This window comes from Trichosurus vulpecula, chromosome 3 (assembly GCF_011100635.1).
Source record: "Trichosurus vulpecula isolate mTriVul1 chromosome 3, mTriVul1.pri, whole genome shotgun sequence".
Classification (NCBI taxonomy): Eukaryota; Metazoa; Chordata; class Mammalia; order Diprotodontia; family Phalangeridae; genus Trichosurus; species Trichosurus vulpecula.
In genome coordinates, this window is record NC_050575.1 from 254,197,811 (window position 1) to 254,221,733 (window position 23,923).

The 23,923-nt window shown below is 36.5% G+C and overlaps 1 protein-coding gene across 1 annotated transcript in view; it reads right to left on the minus strand.

Moving 5' to 3' along the window:
• The window catches only part of LOC118843733 (CUB and sushi domain-containing protein 1-like), a 2,679,416-nt gene that overhangs the window by 1,488,274 nt on the left and 1,167,219 nt on the right, over positions 1-23,923 (minus strand). The window contains 1 exon segment of the mRNA XM_036751485.1: positions 6,842-7,036. Coding sequence (XP_036607380.1) covers positions 6,842-7,036 — 195 coding nt within the window.

The window sequence follows — 23,923 nt, forward strand, 5'->3', positions numbered from 1 at the left end:
ACTACAATGTCTCAGTAGTTTGTAGGTTTAGCTTACTACTTGAAATTTAGTGAAGCTAACATGTTTGTAAATAAATAAGTTAAATTTAGAAGTAAACATCTGCTCATTGGAAATAGTTTGAGTATAAATTTGTAAAATCTTCTATCCCTAAATACCTATCCAGTTTTTGCTTCAATCATTGAAAATTAACTCCTTTGGGACTTGACAGACTCTTTAAGAGTCCCAAGTTAAGATGAAAAATCCTTTCCTGTATGAGTAGTTTCAATTTCTATCCTCACTTAAAATCTTATAAGGGATTAATCAATACCTAGTCAGACTCACATGAATGATTGGAGTAAGATTTGAGTTTGAATCCCAACACTTCAGTTACTGGTATGACCTTTGAAAAGTCATTTAACTGTTCAGATCTAAATTTAATCATCTATAAAATGAAGGAATTTGACTAGCTGATCCCAAATATTTTCTATAGATCTTTGATTATTATCCCATAATCTTATCACAAAAAGATGGAATCTCTCCCTGGAATGAAGAAGGAAAATGTTGCTGAAAGGGAAGGGGTAAAGGTGTTAAATACTAAATTTCTCCATTTCATAATTTTGTCTAGGACTAGTTCTTACTAAATGTATAATGCTATTTGAAATTTCTGTTGCTCATCTACATCAGGTAGGAAAAATAATTATATTTCAGATATATGAGTTAATTTCATCTACCCTTTCCATTCCCTCTTTCAATCTTCATATTGCTTTGTTCTTCTTCCTTTCCTTTGTTCCCATTCTCTCATGTAAAGTTTAAAAGACATTTGAGGGAGGCAAAATGGTACCACAGGAGGAAGTACGTCCTTGGAGTAAGAGAACTTGGGTTTGTTTGGTGACCTTAGGAAATTCATTAGTTTTTTTTTTTCTAGGCCTCTCTTCCTTCATTTATATAATGAGATTGTTGATCTAAATGACATCTGAGGTCCTGTAATAGTAATTAAGTTGTGACTTTTTTTACTGTTTTAGAATGCTAAATTAATTAAATGTCTTTGATTGAACCTTACTAGGTACAAAGCCCCAGGCTCAAATCCCTAATTACTAGGTGCTAAGCCCATGTGTGAAGCCCGCAGGGTCCTAAGGGGAGTTGCTAAGACCAGAGCCAATAGTATGCACCTAAATTCTGGTCACTCATATGGCTTTTGATGACATCTAAAAAGTGTATAAAAAAAGAGAAAACAGAGCTGTTTTGTTTGAGGCTCTCACTCCTGAAGGAGTGTTGGTGTGGGACTCTGGGCAGCCATTCTAAGAGCCTCCTGGCTTGTCAACCAAGATGTTGATGGTTTCTTGGTAACTATGAATTGTGACCTGGTCTGTTTATATTGTGTATGTTTGTAACTTGTTTGTATTTGCTCTGAAGTTCAGATTGCTGGCTTTTCCTCTTGAACGAAGTGAGTTTACATGTATATGTTGGATTAAAGCAAGATTGTTAACCTCTTAACGTTGCTTTCCTTAGTAAAGCAGATCAAAAGAACTTGTGCTGGCAGCATTCTTGTTGTTGGGCTTGTGTTGGTTTTTCACCCCCACAACAGCTGCTAGCTGAATTGTTGCAACAGGTCCATTATAGTTCTAAGTATCTTATACATAATAGATTTAGTATGTATAGTTGTATATATGTTGTTGTAATTGTTTAGTTATGTCCAATTCTTTGTGACCCCATCTTGGCAAGGATATTGATTGGAGTGGTTTGCCATTTCCTTTTCTAGCTCACTTTACAAATGAGCAAACTGAAATAAACAGGGTTGGCTAGGGTCACCAAGCTAGTAAGTTTCTGCAGCCAGATTCGATCTCAAGAGAATGTCTTCCTGACTCCAGGGCTGGTATTCTATCTATTGTACCACCTAGCTGCCCCATGTCGGGGATACACACACACATACATGTCTGCATGCACATGCACAATGTACATATATAGATATGTGTGAATATATACATATGCATACATTTTATATCTATATACATGTATAAGTATGAATATGTGTGCATACAATATATACACAATGTTACCATGTGTTTATATACCTATGTTTACACACACACACTGGGGTGGCTAAGTGGCACAATAGAGAGAGCATCAGGCTTATAGTCAGGAAGACTCATTTTCCTGAGTTCAAATCTGGTCTTACAGGCTGTGTATCTTTGTCAAGAAAACCCCAAATGGCATCATGAAGAGCTGGCCATCACGGAAGTGACACAACAACAACTGTGACAACAACTACTACTGCTATCCAGTATGTAACATACGCGTGTATAATGCAAGCATGCATGCATACATACACACAGACATACAATATATAATCATGAAATATTACTTTATCATTGGACTGTGGAATTTGTGATTGGAATAAAAATATGAAAATGAATCAAATTAAGATGTAACAGTAAAGGCAATAAAGAAATAAAGTTAATGAAGTACAAGAAAATGAGTGGAAAGAGAGAAAAATATAACCTTGAAAGTGAAAATAAGCCATTCCCATTTCTGAAGAGAAAAGTGCTCCAAATTAGAGTTCTAACTTAATGAAAAATCTTTGAGTTTTAAGCAATTCCAATTGTATTGTGTAAACAGAATTATTTATCCTTATGGTGATGACAACTTAATGAAATGAATATCCTTTAATTGAACATGTGACTCATAATTTAAGGAGTCTATATTTAGGTTAAATGCTGTCACCAGGAATGAAAGGTAAAATTCAGAATTCATGAAACTTTACTGTGACAGACAGAACAGCACCACTTGCTGGTTCTACTACGAGGAACAAACTTCAAGCCATTATCATTTTAGCAATCTGGTACCATGTTTCTCCAATTTGTTTAGTTATCTCATAGAACTTGAATGTACCTGCTGTTTGAATATCAGCATGCCCAAGAAAGGAGAAGCTTTTAAGCATTAGGTTGTTTGCTAGAGGGGTAGCTTTGGGCCATGACAATGCATAAAGCAAATTATTATTATCAATATGATTTATAAATGGTCATCTATCTTGTGGGGAGGGGTCATGACCCGTCAACTTTCAAATTAATGCTGGCAGAATGTCTGGAAAGTCTTTAGAGGGGAAAAAGATTCCTACAATCTTTTGACAATCTATACAAAATTTCCTAACCATTAATAGTATAAATGATAGATCTTTTTCCAATGGCCAGCAAGTTGATATCTGGCTAGAGGAAGGAAGCAACATCCATGCCAACCTGGAATACTTATTATAAATGAAATAGAAAGACCTAGAAGCTGTTTTAGTTGGAAGGCTTTATCACAGATTCTCCTCAGAGAGGAAATAAAATTGACTTAGCAGAGTTGTTTTCATTCTGTGCCCAAGGATAACAAACAATGTCATTTCCTGGTACACTGGCTAAACTTGACTTGTTGTCAGTAATCATGACAGCATTAATAAGGAGATGAGCATGAAAATAATTGTAGTTCATGGGCCAATATATATTGCAGAGGCTATTAAGAGATGGCAAAGTGAAATGTAAAGAGCACTGGATTTGGAATTAAGAGTGCCTGGATTCAAGTTTTGGCTGGGAAATTAGGTGCCTAGCTATTTAATTTCTTCAAACTTCAATTACTTCATTTGTAAAATGCAGATCTCATACTACTTCACTTACAGAATTATTGTAATGCCACTGCTCTGCAAACCTTAAAGGGTTATACAAATTTGAACTATTATCATTGCTGTCAGAGAAATTGGTTCAGGTTGATCTGATTGGACCCCTTCCTCCAGAGAGAAGAGAAAACATATGAAGACACCAGCAGCTAGAATGGCTGATCCTGACACCAAACTAATTGTACTCACTCCTTTGTTTATCCTTCTCTATCCTACTCATGGTTGGAGTATTAAAAGTACCTGGTTTTGCTTAGCATTGACTTTTACATTTTTAAGAGGTCTTTCTTCTTTTGAGCCTGCTTCAATACAAGATAACAGTTCCCAAACTCTAGGAGCCACTCTGGATTTGTCCGTACTTATTAAAAGAACAGATTTTGGTTTTGCAGTTGTATTCAGAAGCTCCATTTCCAAGAATTAGAACAGGACTGACACCCAATGATGCTGATAAGGAAAATACACATGTTTTCTTGTATCCTTGTAGGTAAATGCTATATCTGTGGTCTGTATACTATTAATAAACCCTAGAGTTAGGTTAGAATAGGATGTGACTGTATTTCCAGTCCCCATAATCAAGACCAGGGCTAATTCCTGTGATTTCAGAGGGCACATTCAGTTACTTCGTTTTAAATGTAGACCTTATTAGTTAATAGTTGTATTGAATCAGTGATATATATCCTAGGTTGGAAGAACTCAGACTAAATTTCCTCTTTTTCCCCTTTGTAGTTGGGCCCTAAAGTTCAATCTGAAAAAAAAGAGTGTTCCGTTTACAAAATGGAACAAGGAGAGAGAATGGAAATGGAACATATTTTTGTAAGGCGCAAGGATTAACTCTGCATAACAATCAACAATAGTCAGCTATGGTGGAATTCAAGCCCTTGAGAATGAACAGGGTAATTCATAAAATTTACTGTATTGTTATCTAAGAGTCATGAATGGTATCACAATCTAGGCCTGAGAAGAGGTGCCTTAGCCATAGGGAGGGAGTGTATTGGAAATTATGAGAGTGAGGAAGAAGAAGAAAATTTGGATGGTGAGAAGGAAGAGAAAAAGAACATACACACTCATACATGAATGCAAAAACACCCGCTAGAGACTGAGATGTGAACAAAAGTCCATGATTATAAGCAAGAGCACCTGGGTTTGAATTTCAATTTTGCCATTTAATAGGCTTGGGATACTTTCACTCCTTGGGAATCAGTTTCCTCATTCTTCATAAAATTAAAATAATATTGTCTCTTTCTTAAAGTCTGTTATGATTCCCCTAGCTGTTAATGCTTCCAATCCACTCCTCACTCTCCAACTCCAATTTGTTTTTTGTTAAAAAAAGTGTTCCTGTCTCCCCCAACAACAGCAATAATAAGAAAGCAAAAATAAACAAAAAGCCACGATACTTGAGCTTAGATTATGTTTCATATTCGTCTTTGTATTTAGAGTGCTTGGCATATGGCATACACATAAGAAAATGTTTATTGAATAATTGGTTGACAGTATCTATCTCACAGGGTTGCAAGAAGTGATGAGAAATGAGACATTCCATTGCTATATTGCTGCCAGCTATTATTGAGTTTTTTGTTTGCTTCTGTTGTTTTCTTTAAGTCATTTTTCCTTCTTTTCTTTAACAGCATTTTAGACAGACAATGAGGGGGACATAGAATGGAGTATGAGGAAGACAGCATTCTTGATGACCTTTGGGAAACTGACCAGTGCTTTCATTGATTCCAAATCTCCTACTAACACAAATCTCTTCCTCTCTCTTTTTTAAAAAATCATGAATATTCTTCCATTGATAATATATAGCTGTGATTTATACAGCACCACAATTGTAATGTTTAATACATAAAAACTGGGGTAACTCAAAAGGCTGTGGCAACTCATATTGTTCATATTATCAGGCTACAGTATATTACCAACAATGACTTGAAGATGAGAAATATTACAAAAAGGCATCCTTAAAGACATATGTGAATTGAGGTAGCCAGGTGGCCCAATGGATAGAGTGGATAGATCTGGGGTCAAGAAGATCTGAGTTCAAGATCAGACTCAGACATTAGTTATGTGACCCTGGGCAAATCAAGTTATCTCTGTTGGCCCCATTTTCCTCATCTATAAAATGGGGATAACAATAACACCTACCTCTTTGGATTATTGTAGGCATAAAAGAAATAATATTAGCAGAGTTGCTTTATAAACCTTAATATAATATAAATTAATATATGTAATATATAATATAAATATATGTAAATTATATATTATTAAATATAATAAATTAATATAAATACTAGCTATTGTAATTATTACATGTAAGGAGAGGGAATTATCATGACCTAAATATGCCAATGAGTGTTGCGCTTTTATCAATGATGTAATAATAACAACAACAACAACAAAAACCTAGAGGAAAATATTAAGATTATTGGATAGAAACTCTACGAAGCATTTATGCAAGGATATAGACAAAGATTACACCAGACGAAGGTGTGTATGTATTTTAATCTGTACTGGTAGAGAAAGCATGCATAGGGAGCTCATGGATTCGCCACCATATCAGAGTAATGTAGCACATCTAATCCTTCGTTGCTCAAGTTCAGCAAGGATTCTCACATTCAGCTAGCACTGTCCTTTTTTATAGGAACTAGGTCCTTGATGATTAAATTTCTTTCCCCCTTGAAACAAATCAATGAACATGTAGTTGCATATTTCCCACTTATTTCAGTCATTGCATTGTAATAACAAAATAAGAAGTCCCACTGAGTGGGTGTTTCACATTTGTGAAAGTGATGTGAGAGTGTCAAGGGCAAATTAAGTTACCTATAACAGGGAAAGAAACAAGTGTGATATGTTGTGCCTACTATATGCCAATCCTAAGAATCTCTTGTGACCTCTACAATCTTTCCAAGATCAGTGACAGTGGTTCAAAAATATTATCAGCCAGTTTTTTTTTTTTTTGTTCCTTGAGGTAGGTATGATTTTGAGAATCCTTTTTTGCTTTAATTCTATAATTGAATGTTTGGTCTAATTTTGGCTCACATTTAATCTATACAGTGTTACTTCAGATTCTCATTTTCTTAATGTCAGACCTACTTAAAATTGTGAGAATTTATCCTGACATGCCATGTTTTGTTAATTGAGATTAGTTTTAAAATATACATTCTTAAGTATTGAATAATTAACAGCATAATATTTTCCCCCTTTAAGTTAGCGTGCATTCTGTACCTCTGCAAAATGGAGCTGGAAAATCCCATAATGCACCGTTGCCAGGACTAACTATGCAGGTAAGCATAGCATGACCTTCTAAGACATATCCAGAAAGGCAGCTGTATCGAATTTTATCTCCTATGTTGAATCTGGCTCCATGGAGGACTCCCTTAAGTATTTCCCCAGGATTTCCACATGTGTGGCTAGGTAGCACTGTCGGGAGAAAGAAAAAAAAATAAGGCAAAATAGTTATAGACATTTTTTCTGATATTTAAATTCTTGACATGATTCTTTTACATAACTACCAAGAATATAAGATCACTTCCCAACTATGATGAATCATATGAAGGAAGGCTTTCATGGAAGGCTCTAAGCAAGGGAATCTTAGACTTTTTGTGTTGTGAATCTTTTTGGCAATCTACTTGAAGCCTATGGTGTCCTATATATTATTGCCTGAATGCACACTTGAATGAAATGTTAAGTTTCAGTTTCAGTTTTGTGAAAATAAAGATATACTGTTATCCATTCAAATTCACAGGTCTCAGACTGAGGACTCAAACTCTACGCTATCTAAACTATCTTATTTTTCACCTTTGTTTTCTCTCTCCTCACAGCAAAAGAAAATGTCATTCAATTCCTTTGTAAGTCCAGATCCCTCCCAAACTCTCTAAAATTCCAAATTATCCCACTGACCCCATTTTAATGCCAATAATGTAGTTATGGTATGGGAGAGCATTAATCAGAACTTTACTCTTTTTGATAATGAGAACCAATATTTACGCCTTCAAAATGCTCCAGAAAACTTAAATATGTCTTCGTAACAATGTCATACTCTAACAATTTAGCAAATGCCAAACTTTATCATTGGGAAATAATTGCATTGATACACGGATTTTCAGCTTGGTTGATACACCCTTACATTTAAAGAAGTCCAAATTATTTAGCAACTACTATTTCTTCTTGCTCCTTGCAAACAGAGAACATTGGCAGTGAGTTAAATTTTTTCATTAATTATCCTAATAGCTAAAGACAGTTATTTTTTCCAAAGAAACAACTTTCCCATTGAGCATGTTATGATGGCATATATTTTTAGTAAGTACACGAGAAAGCAGTCATGTTTCGTGCAATTATAAAAATATAATCACTGGTACTCCTTCTGTCCCTCCAAAAGACCCCAAATGACTCTCCAGTAGTCTCTGTAGTAATACATTATAATCATAACAACTGAAAGGCCAAGCAGCATATCGAAGAGAGAGTGAAGATTCAGCATCAAGTTTCACTTCTGGCACATGACAACTATGCAACCTTGGGTGGTTAATTTAACTTCCAGGTGTCCCAGAAAATACTTTAACACACTAAATTGAAGATGAATGGATGATTTTCTTTGATTGAGGGAATTTACACATAGGTAGTTCATTATACCAAAAAAATACATGTAAGAATTAATGATAAGAAGAACTCCCTCTACTATAGCACTTTTAATTTCTATAAAACTCTACTCATATTTCATCTATGAATATCCTTACTTGAAAAGAGAGGAAATTAAGGTTCAGCAAGGGCAGCATAGTGCAGTGTGTTTCAAAAGTCACTAAACTGTATATTTATATTTATACCCAGTAACACCACTACTGATCCTACACCTCAAAGATATCAAAGAAAAGGAAAAGTGACCCATAGGCACAATGACACTTATAGTAGTTCTTTCTGTGGTGGCAAGAACTAGAAACTAAGGGAATGTATACCTTTGGGGGAATGGCAGAACAAATTATGGTATATGAATGCAATGAGACTCTATTATTCTATAAGAAATGAACAAAGGGAGAGTTTCTGATATACCTGGGAAGACTTGTATGAATCAATGCAGGGTGAAGTGAGCAGAACAAGGAGAATCAATTACAAAATTACAACATTGTAAAGAGAAACAAATGAAAGACTTAAGATCTCTGATTAATGCCATAACTGACCAGAATTCCACAGGCCTGATAATGAAGAATATAATCCACCTCCTGACAAAGATGTGACAGTACAAAATGTAAAAAGAAACATATTTTTTTTGACATGGCAAGTGAGGGGACTTATTTTGAGTACAGAAGAATATTGTTTTGTTTCATTTTCTTTTCCCCAGTGAAAGAGAGGTAAGAAAGAGAGAAGACAAGTATTTGTTAATTGGGGAGATAATAGTAATTTAAAAAGTTAAAAAAGAAAGAATGCCAGATTTAAAGTTCAAGGTCCTGGGTCTGAATTCTAGATCTGACACATACAACCATGCGAACATGGGCAAGTAATTTATCTTCTCTGGGGCTCACTTTCTCCATCTACAAAATGATGGGAAAATTCTCTTTCAATTACAAATTCATGACCACATTAATTTCTCGGAATCACACAGCAAATAGCAAAGCCAGGATGTGAACATTTGTTTTCAGATTCTATAACCAGTAATTTTTTCATTAAACCAAGGAACAGGAATTTGTCTCCCACTTCATTTTTTTTCTGTATCTTACAGCTTGCAACTTTAAGAAAAAAATAGATAAAACATTGGAGAAAGCCCAATCCTTTTAGAGGATTGATTATAGACGAAGTTCAAGAAGTTGTATAATATCAAAAGGACACCCTGATATTCAATAGCTACTTAGGTAAAAAAAAGTGAGTGCGGTGGATGATTGACAGTTATGATAGTAGTGATCACACGAGGCTCCTGGGCCACATTTTGTGCCCCTGGACCCATGGACAGGTATACCTATACTTTTAGAGCCACTTTTCATGTTCTTTCATCTCACTACTATGATTCTGAATCTATTAATTTGTAGGGATGTTATGCAGATTTCTGAAAGTAATATTGATCTCAATTTTCTGTCCTTGAGCAGATTAGGATTCTAGATTAGTATTAAGGTAGGACCCAAGGAAAGAGAGATGAGTGCGGATGAGGCAGTTCTATCTAGGGGGACTATGATCAAAGATTTATGTCAAGAAGGAACTTTGAAAGTAATCTTGTCCATTGCTTACATTATGTAGATGATCAATCTGAGACACAAACAACCTACCCAAGATTACATAGGTAGTACATGGTAGAGCCAGGATTCAAATCCTGTTCCTCTGCATCCAAATCTAGTGTTCTTTCCAGTCACTCATTCTTTCAGTTGTTACCTGTGTATCCTGTAGAATAGCAAGTGATTGGATCTACTCTTTTCCATCTGAATTCCAAAGGACAATATGACAGGAAGCATATGGCTCAGGAATAGGAACTTTTATTCTCAGATTATGAGGTATTGTATGACAAACAATCCTAGTGTTGTTTATTATAGCACACCAGGAAAAGAAAAATGGTGGCCTACTTCAACACTCCCTAAATGACACCATTTTATAGCATCTTGTCCAAGACTATTTAAAAATCCATCACTGGCACCATTGGCATCTGTAATAGTCTTCTTCATAAATTTAGACTGCATTCTCCTGACTGGGGTTAGATTTTACTATTATTCATCATTAATATAGCCCCTTGATGCTTTGCTATCCTCGTTCTTTTCTCATCTCTTTCTTTTTTTAATCTTTTCTATATTATCTAGCTAAATGTTCCATGTTTCAAAACTTCTATGCCATTTTATCCTCTTAAATAGTATGGTTATGAAATAAATGTAATAACTGAATTGAATATATCAATAATAAAAACATATCTTTAATATGAATGCCCTGCAAGATCACTCAAATGAATATTATATAAGATTGGTAGTTTAAGCACATTCACGTTTAGCACCATGTGCAGACAGGTGTTTAAAAACAGATTTTAGTGATAATAAGGGCTTTGCTAAAGTGAGTAATATTATACAAATAACCACACATACAATATTATATATATAAAATTAGTGGGTTTTTCTCAGTTATTTTTGTAGTTCCATCTACATTTGGTGTATGAGAATGTGAGGCATAATAAACTATATCTATATAGAATTTTAAAACTTCCTAAACACTTTTCTCAACAATTACTATGAAAACAAAAACAGCATGAAAAATAGGCTATTTGAGTACTATTGGTCCCACTTTACAGATGAAGAATCCAAGACTCAGAGAGTTCAAGTGACCTGCTTATTGTTATACATTTCTCCTGACTCCATATCAAAAGCTTTTTTCATTATGCTTTGAAAGCACCAAGATAATAGATATATATGTAACTGGGCTGCCAAACAATCCCAGGGTATTTCGCATGCTGCTGCTTATGTAGAAAGAGATATGACTGGTTTGGTGGAGAGAATGTTGAACAGGACATGGTTTTTGAGTACTTGCATAAGCAAGGGAAGCTTGTGACAGATTCTTCAGAGACATTTATGCTTACAGAGACATTCTTTAGAGAGACACTTTGGGAGAAGGAAGCCACAGAGATATGGAAGAAATCATTCCCTCAAAATGTTCCCAATTTTCAAAGTGCATCCATAGAGACTCCAAAATAGACTTCCTTGGGTAAGAAAGGGCATTCTCTTTTTGTTTGCATTTAGATCTCAACTTATAGCTAAAAGTTAATTCACTCTTGAATATTCTTTGGTATTTTATTATCTATATAATTTTTTTTTCTAATTTCTGTTCGCTATTTGCTTGGATAACTGTTTGCTCTCTATTTGCTATTCATGATGGTCTTTTATAAAATTAACTCAGAAGCTAAGCTATCTAGGGGAAACTGAGGGCTATCTTTCCCCTTAAGTGTGATCAGGGAAGTAGGTTTTGTTCTGCCTATAATACTCTTACACCAGCAATATTTGAGGTAGGCATATAGATATAATTCTCACCCAATACCCATCTTAGAAATGAGTGAGGAAAGGAACAAGTGCCCAGGTAAGGCACTCTCTGTAATCATTGCAAGGTGAAAATCACAGTCTCCCTTGGATAAAAAGGTCATTTAGAATCCAGAGATATTTCTCTGTATTACCCATGAGGTGTATCTATACATCTAGAGAATCCCTGGAAATGTTGCAACATATCTTAGACAGACATAGACATATACACATGCATATATTTTTTCACCTCCCTAAACAAATCTCTCTCTCTCTCTCTCTCTCTCTCTCTCTCTCTCTCTCTCTCTCTCCCCCTCTCTCTCTGTCTCTTCTCTTTCTTCCCTCCCCCCTCTCCCTCTCTCTCTTCCTTTTTCCCTCTGCCTCTCGCCCGTCTTTCACACCTTTCTATTAAAACCAGGATTCAAATCTAAGATCTTCAGGTGGTAAATTTTGAGATCCTCACTGAGGCCTTTTTATACATCCACCTAAACAAACACAAAGTAGACTATGATTTTAACAACTTATGGCATATGAGCTTAAATTCTATTAAACTATTTTCATTTTTCCTTCAATTTTATTATGTAACTTTTCTTCCTTTGGCAATGTGGTAACTAACAAAGTTAGAACTCAGTGAAACTGTTTCACTGTTTAGAGTTGCACCTCCCCCCATGAAATTCTAGAGCCCTGTTTCTAATCCAAAACTTCATATTGCTCAAATCCATTTGTGACCACAGAGAAGAGATGCTCACTGGGAAGATCAATGGAATCTGAAGATAGCATAATAGCGCTGGAAGCAAACATCAAATTCTTTTTATCAAAAGCAGACTAAAAATGTCATGCTTATTTGTTTCTTCATTTAAAAGAAAGTAATTGAGAAGGAATAATTTTTTTTGGTAGTATATACTGAGGTTTATAACTATATTCTGAGGGAGGGAGAGATACAGCATTGAATGTTGTGTTTGGAATCAAAGGACTTTTCACCCTTATGGGTCCCAGTTTCCTCTTCTCCAAAGTCAGGGGTTGAATTTGATGACCTGTAGGAAGGTCCTTTCTAACACTATTATCCTATAATATTTTGTATTACCAATATAATTTTTACTGTAAAGAACAGTCTGCCTTTGGCCTCGTCGGGGGTCACATGGAGGGAGCCCTGTTTTTCTGAGGTAAAAATCTCACCTTTGTTCTAGATAGTCTTATTTCCTTTTTGAAATGGAAATTTTGGGCTCAATTCAACTCTCAAGCTCAAAGACAATGAAACGGTTTAAAATTTAAGAAAAGAAAGGTAGTTTAATAATCTGGCTAGAGTTTTCTGTGGTATAGGAGGAGTCAGTTTTATCCTGACAGAACACCTGAGGTGACTACTCAGTATCCTTGAAAATTGGCCTGAATTCTGGGAGATCTGAAAAGACTGAAATATTGAATTTAAATCATATAATGCAATAAGAAAAGAAACTACTTCTTTCTGGTTATTTGCTTCCAAATCTAGGAAACTTTAGAAATATTGAATGCTTCCCCACTTTTCTTAGACTAGCTTTCTCCCTCTTAACATTTAATTAGTTAGTTATATGGTAAGTGATAAGTTTCTGAGAGGATAAAAATCTAAGAAATGGCACATTAATCACATGTATCATGGATCCTGAAAAACTCTCTTCCAAAATTAAAATGAAAGCTTCCATAGATATCAATATGCTATTTACTAATTTGCCAATGATAATGACTGCAATAGGCTACCAGCTATCAAACTTTCAGGACCAACTGTATATGAAATCTATGCAAATAAGCTATCCTACAAATAGGACTTGTCACACCATACAGTGTTGTTGCTGTTTTCCTAACCTGATATCTGTGGAGAGCACCAAGAAATGAGAGGGTTTAACTAGGCCGTAGAACAAGCTGTTGGACTATTGGATGGGAAGACAGATGAAAATGACAACCATGCTCCATGAAATATGCAGGAGTTCACAAGATGCCATGGCTTGTCTACATCAGCCATTTCATTATATTGCTTATGATCTTCTAAATTTAAACCGAGTTGATCTGGGATACAACAAAAACAAAACAACATTATGTGGCAAAATCTGGTATATGTGCCCCCAAACTTTGACAAAACAAATTTCTACAACACCAAAGAGAAAGACATCAAGGAGTAGAATGACCTGTGATAATAAGTTGGTATAAACATCCTAGTAACCTCTTAATATGAAGTTGTGTGCCAAAGACAAAGAGACATACTTATACAATAAAAGTTGGACATGCCTAAGCAACCGTTGATAACTTAGGAAAAGTTAAAATTAGGAACTCTTGGGATTTCAACATCCTTATAAGATGATGGTGTCTTTAAAATATAGGAGCTGGCATTACTTTGGGTTGATGGTGATTTTACTTAAAAATGACGTCTTACAAGAAATCACAAGATGTAGATGGTTTCGGCATAAGGGAAACATGGGTTTGAGTGCTGATGCTGGTGAGTCACTTAACTTTTCAGTGCCCTAGGTTGCTCTCTAATAAGAAATTGCAGAGGAAATGGTTCATTGCTAAAATGAATTTCCTTAACAATAATGCTCTATAATGAGGAAAGCTCAAGTTCATATTTTAAAATAAGAAATTTAAAAAAAGAAATCAATGTGTTTCCTATATTTCGGTATTAGAACTGAGGTGTCACAGCTATGCATAGAGCAGAAACAGCCTCACAGCTGTCATTGGTCAAGGTTCAATATTATACCACACATATTCTACTAGAAAAAGTGCCAGCTTTTTCCCCTGAGACTGCTATTGATAGCAGAAGGACACGTAAAATCACCATTGGATATACAAGGTTGAGTAGACTTGTGGTGAGTAAATGAGGGTATATTGGAAGCTTAGTATAAATATCGTGTGTGTGTGTGTGTGTGTGTGTGTGTGTGTGTGTGTGTGTGTGTATGAGAGAGAGAGAGAGAGAGAGAGAGAGAGAGAGAGAGAGAGAGAGAGATGGGGAGACAGGGAGACAGAGACAAAAAGATACTATTACTTCAAATCTGGCCTCAGACTAGCTGTGTGACCCTGGGCAAGTCACTTAACTCTTTTTGCCTCAGTTTCCTTGTGTGTAAAATGAGCTAGAGAAGGAAATGGCAAACTGTTTCAGTATCTTTGCAAATAAAACTCCAAATGGGGTCATGGAGAGTCAGACATTACTGAAAATATGACTAAACAACAACAAAGATTTGGGAGTGGATCTCTTTACTAATACGGGTGATGAGTTTGCATATAGATCTGAGGATGTGTTTCAGAAAGAATACACATTTCTGTAGGAATATATCCAGGTGCATGTCATTGGCCAACAGTCCAAGAGGAATGTTCTCATTCACCATGAAGATTAGCACATTCTGAATCCTCGAGAGCTGTCAAAGGGGAAAGAGAAAGCCTGGGAAGAGCTGGCAGAATCAAGGTTTGACTACAGCCATACATGAAGTCCAACAATAAATAAACATTTAAAGAGATAGCTTATAAAATAGCTTCCCAAAGGAATGGGTATATATTCCTTAAGGATCATGCCAAGGCCCACTTTTGTGTGGGATTTTGAAGTCCTAGCTTCTACTTCTAGTTCTCTTATTAGTTGTATGAACTTGGGGAAGTCAATCACAGGGTTTCAGTGTTTTTGATTTCTTAAGTAATGATTGAAACTAGGCTTGATGCTTAAAAAATCCTTTAAAATCACAAATTCCTATGGTCTCTAGGTCTGGCTCATGTTAATCTCTTCCACCCTTAATCTTCCTATAAGATTTTGTAGATAAACCATGTATTTCTGGCACTCAATTATATTCAAACTTAACAAATATTAAAGTGTCTGTCTCATAATATACTGTGCATGAAGCTAAGTTTTATCATAATCTTGTTATGTTTTCTTTACTTCTTTTGTATTTTAAGTTCTATCCCCAAATAAGATTATGAGGTTCTTAAGAGCAGATGTAATGACCTATACTTATTGTTTTGTATTTACAGTATTCTCCTCCATCCCCACCCCACTCCCCACATGCCTGTGCCTAGCATATTGATGCTACTCAATGAATACTTGAGAAATTGCTTCCCCATTCACTTTCCTAATTGAGAAGCTATCACCTCTAGGAAAAAGGAAGTGGGGATAACACTGTCATCTGCCCTTATCAGATTCATTTTAGCCCTTTGTTCAGTTCTAAGTGCCACAGTCAGTTGAAGAAGATCACTGAAAAGCCAGAATGTCTAAGGGATGGTAGCCAGAATGGTGAAAGACCTTTAGACTATGGTCTATAAATATCAAATTAAGAAACTAGGGATGTTTAGCTTGGAAAAAAGAAGCTTCAGGAATTATAGTTGTCTTCTAGTATTTGTAGGGACATAACATGGAAGAAACATAACACATATTCTTTTTGACCCCAGAGGGCAGAACTGGGAGAAACAGAGGGAGTCTGATGTCAGAAGAAACTTCTTAACAATTCTTGCTATCCAAAATTGAAATGGGCTGCCTTAAGAGGTCTTGGCTTCCTACTACCTGGGATTCTCCAAGCAGAGGCTGTTGGAGATGGCATATAGGGGATTCCCCTTAATTGTCAGTTGAAATAGATGTCTATTGAGGTCCCTTCCAACTCTTAATTTCTGTGATTTGTGATTCCTCACATCTGAAATTGACTCATATTCTTCTATACAGAAGAGTTGAGGGAGAAATGTTTTTTGAGGTCATGGGAATTTTAAGCTCAAGCTATCATCAGGTGATGTAAAAGACCTTTCAAGAAGTCCTGGGCGTTGCCCTTTCAGTGCTTGGTTGTAGAAGTGATTTGTCTCTTGGCAATTTGCCACCATGGCCCTTGTATAAGCCAAGCTTGTATAGCCATGACTAGAAACATTGGCTGTCATTCTAATTATGCTCACAGAGAATTCCCTCTGTAACACTACAAATCTGGCAAATACATATGGTCACAATTCAGTGGCTTAATTAGAATATCACATCAAACCTTTAACCCAATGGTGGAAATGATTAAATGCATGTCATATTAAATCCCTTTCCAAGAGAAACGTGAAAACATGATGCTAAAATGAAACACAGCATTAATATTCATTACTAGGTAGGGACAGAAAGCCACGGCACAGAAGGTTTCCGAAATGTAACTGAGGAGCGGCAGCAGTTTTAACAGCATGTCTACAATCAATGAAATTTCATTAGGTGCATTCATGGGAAAACTGGGTCCCAGATGTCTTGTATCAAACTATTTGTTTACACTTTGCCTTTCTAATAGTCTCTGTACAATTTAAGGAAATGGAACCTCAAGTATACACTATATAAACCACTTCAAATTTAGGTGAATTTGTTTTCTGTATGCCGATGACCTGGATACTAGCAGCACCATCAGCTCACAAGTATATTTGATCCAGACTTGTGATTTTATTGGTACGGGGAATTTTTGTTGTGGAAATTTATTTATTAAATGCCTACTATGTACCAAGCACTTGGCAGGACAAAGTACAAAGTACAGTACAAAGATAAAAATCAACTAGACTTTGCCTTTGGGGAGCTTGCATTTGCATGGGGATGAGGGGGTGGGTGTGTGCACAGACAGATATATCCAAAGCTGCTACAATATAATTTTAAGGGAATGGGAAAGTGCAAACTACTGGGGTGGGGGCAGGGGGTAAAGTTAAGATTCTTATAGAAAAATGTGCCTAGGCTGAGTCTTAAAGGGAGCTTCACAATCAAGGTTGCATCTTGACAAATGACAAACGAAAAATCAGGAGTGATGTACAGAAGGAAGTAGTCTGATACATTATTCTTCATATAGGAGTCAGCTAGGTGGCACATTAGATAAAGCACTTGGCCCGGAGTCAGGCAGACCTGAGTACGAACGCAGACTGACACCTTGTCTGCAACTTAGAGTCTTAGAGAGTTGTGTGATTCACTGATTTCTTTAGGGTTATAGACGTAGTAGATTTCAGGTGTAGGACTTGTGCCCAGGTCTCCATGACTCCAAGCTAGCCCTCTATCTATGATGTCATGAGAATTCTATTATGTGTGTGTATACATATATCTATATCTATATCTATATATATATCTACACACATACACATACACATGAAGCTGTACAAAGGACAGGTAAAATAATTACTCAATCTTCAAATGACACCGTAGTTGCTTTACACAGTCCCTGGATGCTTTCACAAAATGATAATTTTCCTAAATAATAGTGTGGAGGAAGAGAGTTAGGGGGAGGGAGATAGATACTAGTCAATAACCAACATTAATCACCATTGTTTTCAAAATACCATGATGTACTGAGCCAGCCAGGGAGGGAGGAGAAGACATTGCCTTTTTAATGAGCTTATAGACAAAATGGGGAAATGTGTTTAAAATGAAAGGGATAAAAATATATGATTGGGCTTACAGTTAACTACAGTGAGGTGGGCATGCATTCATCATAAGGTACATAGTTAATGCATTTGCTGAAAGGAAAATACATGATTTGTTGAAAAAGGTGAGGGTGGGTGAAATTCAGGGAATCATAGTAGTTTATAGTCTTCAGATACTGTCTAAACTGAATGTGAGGGGGTGGGGCCAAGATGGCAGCTGAAAAGCAGGGACTTGCATGAGCACCCCCCAGGTCCCTCCAAAAACCTATACAAATGGCTCTGAACAAATTCTAGAGCTACAGAACCCATGGAATAGCAGAGAGAAGCAGGGCTCCAGCCCAGGACAGCCTGGATGGTTGCTGGGTAAGGTCTAACAAACGGAGCTGGGAGCAAAGTGCAGCAGAGTCCAGTGCAGGCTGCGCCTGGACCAACCAGACCGGGAGCAGGGTGGAACAGGCCCAGCACCCTGAATCAGTGAGCTGTGGCAGTTACCAGACTTCTCAACCCACAAATACCAAAGCCAACAGAGAAGGTTAGTGGGAAAAGTTGCTGGAACACAGTGAAAGGAGTTCGAGGTTCGGCCATCACCCCGGGGGCGCCAGAGGTGGTGCAGCTTTGAGGACAGAACTACAGCTGCAGTTGCTTCTGACCCCAGGCCCACCTGGTTGGAGGAATTAAGTGGTGGATCCCAGCAGGAATACAGAGCCTGCTTAAGATCTGAATTGTGGTCCAGGTTGGTGGTTCTTGGGGGAGGAGGAGTGCTGGTGTGGCAGAGCTTGCTGTATAGAAACAGCTCCAAAAACAACAGCACAACCCCTCAAGCTTGGGACAAAGTACGCTATACTCTACAAGCAGTCACACCCTGACAAAAAAACTCCAGGGCTGGCTGGGAACACGGCCAGGCAATGAAAACAGACTCAGATTCAGACTCAGACTTTGGAATCTTTCTTTGGTGACAAAGAAGACCAAAACATACAGTTAGAAGAAGTCAACAAAGTCAAAGAGCCTACATCAAAACCCTGCTAGAAAAACATTAACTGGTCTCAGGCCATGGAAGAGCTCAAAAAGGATTTGGAAAAGCAAGTTAGAGAAGTAGATGAAAAATTGGGAAGAGAAATGAGAGTGATGCAAGAAAACCATGAAAAGGAAGTCAATGACTTGCTAAAGGAGACCCAAAAAATACTGAAGAAAATAACACTTTAAAAAAGTAGACTAACTCAAATGGCAAAAGAGCTCCAAAAAGCCAATGAGGAGAAGAATGCCTTGAAAGGTAGAATTAGCCAAATGGAAAAGGAGGTCCAAAAGACCACTGAAGAAAATACTACCTTAAAAATTAGATTGGAACAAGTAGAAGCTAGTGACTTTATGAGAAATCATGATATTGTAAAACAGAACCAAAGGAATGAAAAAGTGGAAGACAATGTGAAATATCTCATTGGAAAAACCACTGACCTGGAAAATAGATCCAGGAGAGATAATTTAAAAATTATTGGACTACCTGAAAGCCATGATCAAAAAAAAAGCCTAGATAACATCTTTCAAGAAAGTATCAAGGAGAACTGCCCGATATTCTAGATCCAGAGGGTAAAATAGAAATTGTGAAAAAGAACCCAAAAAGAAAATTCCTAGGGACATTGCTGCTAAATTCCAGAGCCCCCAGATCAAGGAGGAAATACTGCAAGCAGCCAGAAAGAAACAATTTGAGTATTGTGGAAACACAATCAGGCTAACACAAAATCTAGCAGCTTCTACATTAAGGCATCGAAAGGCTTGAAATATGATATTCCAGAGGTCAATGGAGCTAGGATTAAAACCAAGAATCAACTACCCAGCAAAACTGAGTATCATGCTTCGAGGCAAAATATGGATTTTCAATAAAATAGAGGACTTTCAAGCTTTCTCATTGAAAAGATCAAAGTTGAATAGAAAATTTGACTTTCAGACACAAGAATCAAGAGAAGCATGAAAAGGTAAACAAGAAAGAGAAATCATAGGGGACTTACTAAAGTTGAACTATTTTGTTTACATTCCTACATGGAAAGATGATGTTTATAATTTATGTGACCTCAGTATCAGGGGAGCTTAAGGGAATCTATATCTATATCTATCTATCTATATCTATCTATCTATCTATATCTATATCTATCTATCTATATCTATATCTATCTATCTATACATACATACATATATATATACATATATGCGTATACATACATACATACATACACACACACACACACACACACACACACATATATATATATATATGTATATATATAGACAGAGGGCACAGGGTGAGTTGAATATGAAGGGAGGATATCTGGAAGAAACATAAAATCAAACTAAGTGATGAGTGAGGAATATATTGAGAGAGGGAGAAAGGGAGAGATACAATGGGGTAAATTATCTCACATAAAAGTGACAAGACAAGCAGTTCTGTTGGGAGGGAAGTGGGGGCAGGTGAGGGGGAATGAATGAATCTTGCTCTCATCGGATTTGACCTGAGGAGGGAATAACATACACACTCAGTTGGGTATCTTACCCCACAGGAAAGAAGGAGGAAGGAGATAAAAAGCGGGGAGTGATAGAAGGGAGGGCAGATAGGGGGAGGAGGTAATCAAAGACAAACACTTTTGAAAAGGGACAGGGTCAAGGCAGAAAATTGGATAAAGGGGGATAGGATAGGAAGAAGCTCAATATAGTTAGTCTTTCACAACATGAGTACTGTAGAAGGGTTTTGCATAATCATACACATGTGGCCTATGTTGAATTGCTTGCCTTCTTAGGGAGGGTGGGTGGGGAGTGAAGAGGGAAGAGAATTTGGACCTCAAAGTTTTAAAAGCAGATGTTAAAAAAAAGTTTTTGCATGCAACTAGGAAATAGATATACAGGCAATGGGGCATAAAAATCTATCTTGCCCTACAAGAAAGTAATGGCAAAGGGCATGGTGGGGGAGTGGAATGACAGAAGGGAGGGTTGACTGGGGAATGGGGCAGTCAGAATATATGCCATCTTCGAGTAGAGGGGAGGATAGAAATGGGGAGAAAACTTGTAATCCAAACTCTTTTGAAAATCAATGCTGAAAACTAAAAAAGATTAAATAAATAAATAATGAAAAAATAAATAAAACACTAGATAATAAAAAATAAACTGAATGTGAAAAGGAGTATTCTTGACATGAATAAGTAGTCATCTAGCCTCTGTCCCAAGCAAAAATCTATGTTCTTCAGCTTTTGAAAGGACAATTATATGTAATTCTGCTCTTTGAGACCAAGAAGCAATCTAACTTTCCTTCCACAGCATTTGGTGATGCCCTTCACGAAATGTGGCATTAGGAAATGAACATGGTATTCCAGATGTGGTTTGACCAGAGAAGATGACACATGATAATGTTTATGTTAAAAATTAATTTGCATGCAGTATCACAGTATCTTGAATTCTGCTCTCTCACTTTCAACATGGTGCTGAGTACTCCAGAATGTGGTTTTTCTACTCTTATTTTCTTAAAGCCCAAAGAATTAGTATACACACACACATACATATATACATATACATATATATACATATATACACATACATTATACATATATATATATATATGTATGTATATATATATACACACACACATCCATGTGTACGTATATATTTGTGGGGACTGTAGTAGAAGTTGAATACCTTTACTAAAATACTACATTCTTATCTTAAATCCATTTAGTATATTGTGTAGCATGTGGAGTTCTTCAAGTTAAATCTACTTACTTTGAAGCACACTTTAGAGTTAGCTATCTGTACTATTGATAAAATTGAAAGCTAATAAATTTCAAAATAGATATCTAACAGTAAATTTATAGAAAAGGATAAAGATAAGCAATGTGGTTTAGAGCTGGAAAAAGAGTAAAAAGAACATTATTACCTTTTTCTCCCAAATGAAACATGTACATTTTTAAACGTACATATTATGAAATTTTTCTTTCACACCAGAAATAGCATGAAAAATGAATGAGTTTTAACAAAAAACAATAGCTAACATTTATATAATACTTACTAAATGCCATGTACTATGCAAAGTGCTATGTAATTATTTTCTTATTTGAGTCTTATAACAACCCTGGAAGGTAGGTGCTAATATTATTCCCACTTTACATATAATGAAACTGGGGGAAACAGAGGTTAAGTAACTTGTCCCAAGTCACACAGCTAGCAAGCACCTGAGGCCACATTTGTACATGGGTCTGCCTGATGCCAGGCCAAGTGCTTTATCTAATGTGCCATCTAGCTGACTCCTGAATGAAGAATAATGTATCATATAACTTCCTTTTGTACATCACTCCTGATTTTTCATTTGTCAAGATGCAACCTTGAATGTGAAGCTCCCTTTTAAGGCTTGGTCTAGGCACTTTTTTCGATAAGAATCTGAACTTTGGCACCTGTTCCCACCCCAGTAGTTAGAACTTTCCCACACCCTTAAAATTATATTGTAGAAGCTTTGTATATACTTTGAATGTATCTATCGGTGCATACCCCCGTTCCCCTCCCAGGCACATGCAAGCTTCTCAAAGGCAGAGACTATTTCATCTTTGTCTGCACTGCTTAGCCAAGTGCTTGGTACATAGTAGACATTTGATACATATTCATTCATTAATTTTTAGATGGAGAATCACTACCACAGCACTAACAATTTTTAGCCATCAGAAAATAGGACTTTCATGAGTCAATTTTAAAGTAGTCCTAAAAGATGTGGAGGGGAAGAGGAAGAAGGTGAGAGGGAATAAATGAACTTTCCTCTCATTGAATTTGGCTTAAGGAGGGAATAACATACACACTGAGTTGGGTGTGGAAATCTATCCTTACCCTACAGGAAAGTAGGAGGGAAGGGGATAAGACAGGGGGAGGGATGACACAAGGGAGGGCAGATTGGGTGAGGTAGTAATTAGAAGCAAACACTTTTGAGGAGGGACAGGGTCAAAAGAGAGAAAAGAATATATGGGGGGTGGGATAGGATGGAGGGAAATATAGTTAGTCTATCACAACATGACTATTATGGAAGTGTTTTGCATGACTACATATGTATAACCTATATTGAATTGCTTGCCTTCTCAATGAGGGTGGGTTGGGATGGAGGAAGGGAGAGCATTTGGAACTCAAAGTTTTAAAAATGAATGTTAAAATTGATTTTGCACATTAACTGGGAAATAAGACATACAGGCACTGAGGTGTAGAAATCCATCTTGCCCTACTGGAAAATAGAAGGCAAAGGGGATAAGAGAAGGGGAGCTGATAGAAGAGAGGATAGATTGGGGGAAGGGATAATCAGAATGCACACCATCTTGGGGTATGGAAAGGGGAGAGATGGGAAGAAAATTTAGAACACAAAATGTTGTAGAAGGGAATATTGACACCTAAAAATAAATAAATTGAATAAAAAAATAAATAAAGATGTCAAAGGATAGTTGTGGATATGAAAAATCAGGATAGAGATTTGTTTTTTCCATTTTTAAAAAATTCTAACCTTAACAGACACCAAATAAAACAAAGATATCCATATAAATTGCAGAATAGGAGAGACCTGTATATGAAACTGACTCTGTATTATGTGAAGCTTGCTTTTCTTCTTGAGTAGATAATAAATTCAACATGTAACTTTCAAACTTATTTTACTTTTCTGTGGTTCCTTTTGGCCTTTATTCTGTTAAAAAGAAAGAATGCCTCCTTCTCTGAGGAAGACACACAGGACTGTGATTCTCCTATCACTATGAAACCTCAAATTGCACGGTATAAATACTAAAGGCCAATTCCCCTACATGCACTGGAGAGTAAAATTGTAGTCATTTTAATACTTCTCCACGCTTTCCCCAAAGGTAACACATAACACACAGACACACAGACACACACACACACACACCCATGTATGTCTTTGTATAAATACACTAACTTCTCTACTAGTGGGAACAAAACATAGATTTAGGGTTAGAAGTCACTTTAATAGTCT